Raw genomic sequence first — 8,053 nt, forward strand, 5'->3', positions numbered from 1 at the left:
AGACCTTGTGATTTTGGAGATGATACTTTGTTCCAAATGGCAACTAGGGACATGTGGGATAATGAATACATTTGTCCCAAAAGAATCCAGAACAGACGGTCCCCATACTTTTAATGTCAGGAGATTAAGAACTTATAAACTGTTTCCACCCTGGATACAAAGGATAGGTTCCTTTCTGTTTTTTTTTCTGTTGTTTTTCTGGGATTGGTGAGGGAGTGGGGGACTGGCTGTCTCACTCACTGAGAGAGACTGCATTTTCAAGGAGCATCCCAAGTCCTGCAGCATGCTTGAGCACAGCACCAGCGCACAGCACCATCCCTGGCCGCCATGAGTCACTGGGACTATCAATGGGTAAAAACTAACTTCATGCAGTTCCTGCTTGGGTCACCCCCTAGAGTGAGTTAAGTCTTAGCTGTCAGAAACTGTTCTTATGCCAGGGGCAGTAAGCCGTATTTATTTTTACCAGGCCTCTCAGACTTTCTTGTTTGGAGTGAGAGACCCTGAAAAGCATGCCAGAATGGGCTGTTTGTCTCCCTTTTATTGTCCTGTGGGACATGCACATAGAACATTTGTAGGGAACTGCCAATTCCCGAGGGGTCTCAGAGGCACTGGTTTCCTCAGAAACGCCACCCCCTTTCCTCATCCTTCTAGGACAACCCAGCGAGCTGAATTTCTAAGACCACAATATTGCTTTGCATCCCACCATCACTAGTGACCTTTTCAAGGGAAATGCAGGGGGTAACACAGAAACAAGCCAGAAATGGGCACAGTTTTGATCCAGTTGTGGTGGTAGAATTCTTGTAACCCAGGCATCATTCAGCAATTTAATTTCCAAGTACAATTCCTCTAAAAGTGATAAAGACCTGGTACTTCGCATTTTAAGACATTTGATCGGGACAGACTTTGCAGGCTTGGGGTAGTATCTGCTGGCATTTTTAAAGTGGGCACCACTGATATATGTGGGTTATGTGAAGCCAAGTTGCTGGAGAGCATCCTATAATAAACAGGACACTCCCCAACAAGAACGAATTACCAGTCCAACTAGTAAGTAATGCTGAGCTTGAGAAACTACTTTATTTCATTTTTTAAAAAATGTCTGAAAACCAGTCAGTGGTGGCACATGCCTTTAATCCCAGAACTTGGGAGGCAGAAGCAGGCAGATCTCTGTGAGTTTGAGGTCAGCCTGGTCTACAAGAGCTAGTTCCAGGGCAGGCTCCAAAACTACAGAGAAACCCTGTCTCGAAAAACAAAAACAAACAAACAAAAAATATCTGATGGTGTTTTGTCTTTGAGGATGTCAGATCCTCTGGAACTGCAGTTATAGATAGTTGTGAGCTGCCATGTGGGTGCTGGAAATTGAACCTGGGTTCTCTGGAAAGGCAGCCAGTGCTCTTAACCACTGAGTCATCTCTCCAGCCCAGAGAAACTACTTTTAAAAATTGAGAATAGCAGTGTTCAAATGAGCCCCTTCATCTTTGCGAGCTCACTAACTTGTTAAAAGCAATCCAAATAGAGGGGGAAAGTCCTTAAAAATTCTCCAAGGGCACTGGCTTATGCTTGTAATTTCAGCACTTGGGAAGCTGATCCAAGAGGGCTGAAGTAAACTCATGGCTGATCTGTGTTCCATAGTGAATTCCTAGGCCAGCCTGGATTACAGTATAAAATCCTGTCTCAAAAAAAAAAAGCAGAAAGATACAAAAAGGAAAAAAAAAAAAGAGCTCTTGACTCAAAACACAAGCAAACAAAACAATAACAATAACAACAAAAAAGAACAGAAAGATAAAGAAAAAATAATTACAAGAAAAAGCAAGAAAGACACAATTAAAAGATTTAAGAGCCTGGTCCTATAACTATGTACCATAAGCCCGTTTCTAGTAGTCATTCATTTAGTAATCTATTAAAGGTCATTTATGCCAGGTACTGTGCAAACAGTTGTGTACAAATATATTGGGATTTCTGGAATTTGTAATTTAACGGCCCCAAAGGGCTGAACATTTGCAATAAAAGAATGATCTTGTAAATGAATTTAAAGTTAGATAATAAAGGGATGAAAGGAAAATGTGGGGCTCTGTGACAGGGGAGACCTCCTTAGACTGGAAGTTTAAGGAAGGCTGGGGCTCTGTGACAGGGGAGGCCTCCTTAGACTGGAAGTTTAAGGAAGGCCTGTTAGCAGTGTTGACACTTCAGAGTTATCAGACAGTCTGAGTGCGTAGCTCAGTGGTAGAGCACTTGCCTCCCCCATAAGGGACACTGGGTTGGATCACAACAACAAAGAGAAAAAGGAAAAAAGAAAAATCATCAGACTAAGAGTAGCTGGGATGGTCTACCAGGGCAGAGGGAACAGTGTATGCAAAGGCCTTGAACCAGGGACGAACTCATAGCCTTTATGAGAGAGTTATAAATGGCTCAGTGGTTAAGAACACTGGCTGTTCTTCTAAAGGGCTTAGGTTCAGTTCCTAGCACCTGCACCGCAGTCACAGCCATCTACAACTTCTAGGGGACCCAATGCCCTCTCTGGCCTCTGTGTACCCTGGGCATACACATGATGCACAGACATACATGCAGGCAAAAACACTATATACATAAAATAAAAATACCGTCTGAAAAAATTTGAAAAGCATCATAAACAGTAATGACTAAGATTTTATCAGGGTTGGGCGAGGTGTTGGTTAGTATTTTATCAATTTGACACAAACTGGAGTCATATGGGAAGAAGAAACCTCTTTTTTTTTTTTTAACCTAATGATTGAAGAGGAGGGCTCAGCCTCTATGGGCAGTGCCACCCTGGACAGGTGGTTCTGAGTTATATGAGAAAGCAGACTGAATTAGCCAGTGTTCTATTCTTCCGTGCTCTCTGCTTCAGCATCTGCCTCCAGTTCCTGCTTTGGCTTCCCTCAACGACTGACTGTAACCTGAAAGCCAAACAAACTTTTTTGTCCCCAAAAAGGTTTTGGCTAGAGTTTTATTTCAGCAATAGAAAGTAAACTAGACAGAGGCACCTACTACAGTCTGGGAGCTTTGGACTTTTCAGAGGACAGTATTTCTGCAATCCCCCACCTGTTTGTTAGTTTGTTTGGGGGGTACTGGGGTCTCATGTAGCCCCTGCTAGTTGAATTCATCATGGACCCAAAGATGACTTTAAACTCCTAACCCTCCTGCTTCTACCTCCCAGGAGTGCTGGGATTGCAGGCGTGTGCCACCATGTCCAATTTCAACTTCTGCGCTTTCTGGCACTGTCTCCAGTGCCCACATTCTTTCCCCCTAGCTCAGCAGTGAAACTTGAGCCAGGACCTGGGGCATATGGCTGATTTTATGCCCTGGCCTAACTTGGGGCACACCCTGAAAGGTGGGGCTTTGCAGAACATTTTTATCTCCTGCGAGCTTGATATTCACACACCTGACACAGATAAACAGGGCCTTTGCAGAAAACAGCTTGCTTTCACTGCGGCAGCAAAGATAAATGGAGAGTGGTGTGTAACCAGACCAAAAGCAAGCACTTGTTTAATAGCAAATACAAATCAAATCCCTGTAAACAGTCTTTGTTTTCACGTGTGGTCTTTTAGAATTTATGCTCTGTGAAGCAGCCATAGTGATTTCTTTAAAAGGATCACCCTAATCATGCCATGTCCTAAGATCCTTGCTCTTCATGTGCTCTTGATGCTCTTCACGAGCCCAGCTGTGCCTGCCTTAGCTCACTCCCCCACTCATTCTGTTCTGGCCTCAGTGCCTTTCCTTCAGCTCTGAAGCAGGCCATCATTGTTGTCTTAGAAACTTTGAGTGTGCTGTGTCTTCCACTCCAGATGCTGTGTCCTCTTGCTGGTCTCACTTCGGCATCACAGCCTCAGAGATGCCCTGTGTTGCCACTGTCCTGTTCTCAACTCGCACACCACCCTTACCCTGCCCGGTTCTTCTGCAGCACCTACCATCTTTTGAAATAAGGCTCATTTGTTGTTTCGTGCTTATTGTTTCCTTCCAAGGCACTGAATACTAAGCTTCAGTGATGTGGGATCTTATTTATTTTATTCTCTAATACCTTAAAACTGTGCCTGCCACATACTCCTCGACACTTCTTTCTGGTTAAATGAATGAAAACCGGATGGTCTGCCAAGTATGGGAAAAGACAGAGATGAGTAGGATAGGGCTCCTAACTTTAGCGATGGAGAGGCAGACTTGGTGGAAGTATGTGCACAAGGCTAGGAAAAGAGAGAAGGCAATCCTTGAGCACAAGGTAGCTGGACAGTTGAAGAGGGGCTGTCTGCTGGGGAAAGGAGGGAGCTGACGGTAAAAGAGATGTAATCCAGATGGGAGAGATGGCATAACAAAGCCATAGTGAATCCAAAGTGGCTGTCAAGTACAAAGAATGATCGATAGTCTTTTGTAGCTAGGAAAACCAAAGCTGAGATCTTAATCAGCTACTGCTAAAAATTGTTCCTGAATTAAATATCCACTACATATTTTTACTTGTTTGTTTAATGAACATTTAGAAAGTTCTTGCAAAATATAAAGTGAAAGTCTTCTTTTTTTTTTAATTTAAAGTGTGTGTTGGTGCTTTGCCTGCATGAATGTCTGTGTGGCACTTCCATGCAGTGTGGAGGAGATGGGAAGACAGGGCCAGATTTCTGGAACTGGAGTTACAGATGGTTGTGAGCAGCCATTTGGGTCCTCCGGAAGATCACCCCTTGCTCTTAATCCCTAGCATCTCTCCGGCTCCAAATTCTTATTTTTGAAATTTATTTTCAAACACACACACACACACACACACACACACACACACACACACACACACACAATGGGAAGTTGAAATAGAGTTTTGCTAAACAGCCCAGATTGGCCTAGAACTTGTGATCCTGCTTGAACCCCACCAAAGGCTGGGACTATGTCAGTTACCCTTTTATTTTTTCATACCTCTGATTCTACACAATGAGGAAGAACACTTCCCCAGGTAAGAAAGGGGTTAGGAGAGGGGTTAGGTAGTAAGTTAACAACAGGTGTTCTTTAACTAACATCTAAAATTTTATGCCTTTGTGAAAATCTATTTTTAATTTTTAATTTTATGTATATCAGTCTGTGTGAAGGTGTCAGATCTTGCAGTTACAGACAGTTGTTAGGGGCCATGTGGTTTCTGAGAATTGAACCCAGGTCCTCTGGAAGAACAGTCAGTGCTCTTTAACCACTGAGTCATCATGAAAATCTTAATAGGCTAATCTAAATAATTTTAAGAAAATATTTCTGTCCAGACATAGTGGCACTTTTAATTCCAGCACAAGTAGGAAGGTGTGGGGGTGGCAGGCAGATCTCTGTGAGTTCAAGGCCAGCCTGATCTACATTGTAAGTTCCAGGCCAAACAGAGTTACATGGTGAGACCCTGTTTCAAAGGAAGGAAAGAAGGAAGGAAGGAAGGAAGGAAGGAAGGAAGGAAGGAAGGAAGGAAGGAAGGAAGGAAGAAAATAGAGGAACAGGGCTGGAGAGATGTTTCAGCGGTTGAGAGCACTGGCTGTTCTTCCAGAAGACCTGGGTTCGGTTCCCAGCACCCACATGACAGCTAACAACTGTCGGTAACTCCAGTTTCTGGGGATCTGATACCATCACACCAATCCACATAAAATAAAGTTAAAATAAATCATTTTTTTAAAAAGAAAATACAGGAACAATAAGAAGTTAAAAGCCTCTAATTGCCTTTGAGTTCTGTAGGAGCCAGCCATGATAAGGTAAATATGAACAGATCACAAAGGAAATTCTTTACTTCCAACCATTATTACTTGTCAGAGTAGGACTCAGCCATCTATAAGTTTAATGGAGACCTGAGTCTTAGTAGTTTACCGTGAAGCAATACCTGGTTGCAGAAAGGACCATAAACTAAGATTATCTGAGAACCACCCAAGAATAGATCATTCAAAGGAAATGCCTAATGTTCCAACCACTGTAGATAGGACCACCTGCCAGCACACACTCATCAGGACCCCTAGACAAATGTCAGCCAGTCAGGAATCCTGAACCTCAGAAACCCCTCACCCCCATCTTTACCACTATAAAAAACCAACTCTAACTGAGCTCGGGGCTCTCTGTTTATTCCAATACATTGGACATGTGGAGAGACCGTGTTTGCAAACTTGCATAAAATAAAGGCTCTTTGCTTTTACGTACAGGACTCAGTCTCCTTGCTGACTTTTGGGAGACTTCGTGGATTTGGACATAACAAGTTCCAGTTCAATTTAAACAACGTCCTTTTAACTACTTCCTTATAAAATATTAGTGATTCCTTCTATGCTTGTATGAGAGTGTCGGATCCCCTGGAACTGGACTTACAGACCATGTGGGTGCTGGGTCTTGAACCTGGGACCTCTGGAAGAGCAGCCAGTGCTCTTAACCACTGAGCCATCTCTCCAGCCCCACATTATTGATTCTTAAATATCCAAGAGATTAAGAACATTTCTTTCCTTTCCGCGTTGCCCCGGGACGGGTCCATACGGCGTTGTTCTTGGTTCCCGACGTAACTTAAAGGGAAACTTACACAATGTCCGGAGCCCTTGATGTCCTGCAGATGAAGGAGGAGGATGTCCTCAAATTCCTCGCTGCAGGCACCCACTTAGGTGGCACCAACCTCGACTTTCAGATGGAGCAGTACATCTACAAAAGGAAAAGCGATGGCATCTACATCATCAATCTGAAGAGGACTTGGGAGAAGCTGTTGCTTGCAGCTCGGGCTATTGTTGCCATTGAGAACCCTGCTGATGTCAGCGTCATCTCCTCCAGGAACACTGGGCAGAGAGCCGTGCTGAAGTTTGCTGCCGCCACTGGAGCCACTCCGATTGCTGGCCGTTTCACCCCAGGGACCTTTACTAACCAGATCCAGGCAGCCTTCAGGGAGCCACGGCTTCTAGTGGTGACTGATCCCAGGGCTGACCACCAGCCCCTCACAGAGGCGTCTTACGTGAACCTGCCCACCATTGCCCTGTGTAACACAGACTCACCTCTGCGCTACGTGGACATCGCCATCCCGTGCAACAACAAGGGAGCTCACTCGGTGGGCCTGATGTGGTGGATGCTGGCCCGGGAAGTACTCCGCATGCGTGGCACTATCTCCCGTGAGCACCCATGGGAGGTTATGCCTGATCTTTACTTCTACAGAGACCCAGAGGAGATTGAGAAGGAAGAACAGGCTGCTGCTGAGAAGGCCGTGACCAAGGAGGAATTTCAGGGCGAATGGACTGCACCAGCTCCTGAGTTCACTGCTGCTCAGCCAGAGGTGGCTGACTGGTCTGAGGGTGTGCAGGTGCCCTCGGTGCCCATCCAGCAGTTCCCTACTGAAGACTGGAGTGCCCAGCCAGCCACTGAGGATTGGTCAGCAGCTCCCACAGCGCAGGCCACAGAGTGGGTTGGAGCCACCACTGAGTGGTCCTGAGCTCCTCTGCAGACACCTGAGCAAAGGGAAAAAAGGTGGAAGGAAAATAAAGTTCCTACAAGCTGTCAAAAAAAAAAAAAGAACATTTCTTTCTATCTTTTCTTTCTTTCTTTCTTTCTTTCTTTCTTTCTTTTTTTGTTTTGTTTTGAGACAGTCTCACTATGTAGCTCAGGCTGGCCTCAAACTCACAGAGATCTGCCTGCCTCTGCTTTTTGATTGCTGGTATTAAAGATATGTGCCATTGCTCCTAGATTGAATATTTATTTTCATTTGAAACTTCCCCAGAGCTCTGGTCTGTTGACTTGTGTGACAATTCACAGTTAGGCAGCATTTTTATTGTAAACATGTTCGTCTCAGACAGTGGCATCACGCTTAGCCCCATTTTGCTTTGTGCACACTGTCTTTTAAGGGGAGCCCAGCTGCTCAGCAGGACTCATGACTTGCATTTCTTAGTGGCTGTTTTGCCTTTAGCATCTTTCTGCCTGTTGAGCTAATAAAGAGCGCTTCTTAGTTTCTTGAACCTGTTTTGTAGCACAATAACCCAACTTGCATTTCTTCTCTCCTTGCTGATTCCCTAGGTTAAAAACCATGTTCCCTTTTTGTAGTGTTCACATTTCCTCCTTATCAGTACATTCCTAGGTCATTTACGGA

At 44.5% G+C, this 8,053-nt stretch overlaps 1 protein-coding gene across 1 annotated transcript; it reads left to right on the top strand.

Annotated features, from left to right (window-relative positions):
• Positions 1-6,442: 6,442 nt before the first annotated feature.
• Positions 6,443-7,465, top strand: LOC119814790 (40S ribosomal protein SA). The gene has a single exon (XM_038330843.2). It carries the CDS (start codon positions 6,515-6,517, stop codon positions 7,400-7,402), a length of 888 nt encoding a protein of 295 aa, XP_038186771.1. The 5' UTR covers positions 6,443-6,514; the 3' UTR covers positions 7,403-7,465.
• Positions 7,466-8,053: the final 588 nt, after the last annotated feature.

Source organism: Arvicola amphibius, chromosome 5 (assembly GCF_903992535.2).
Source record: "Arvicola amphibius chromosome 5, mArvAmp1.2, whole genome shotgun sequence".
NCBI classification, from domain to species: Eukaryota; Metazoa; Chordata; class Mammalia; order Rodentia; family Cricetidae; genus Arvicola; species Arvicola amphibius.

Coding starts and splice junctions, on each gene's coding strand:
- LOC119814790 (XM_038330843.2), top strand. CDS start 6,515: ATGTCCGGAGCCCTTGATGTCCTGCAGATGAAGGAGGAGGATGTCCTC.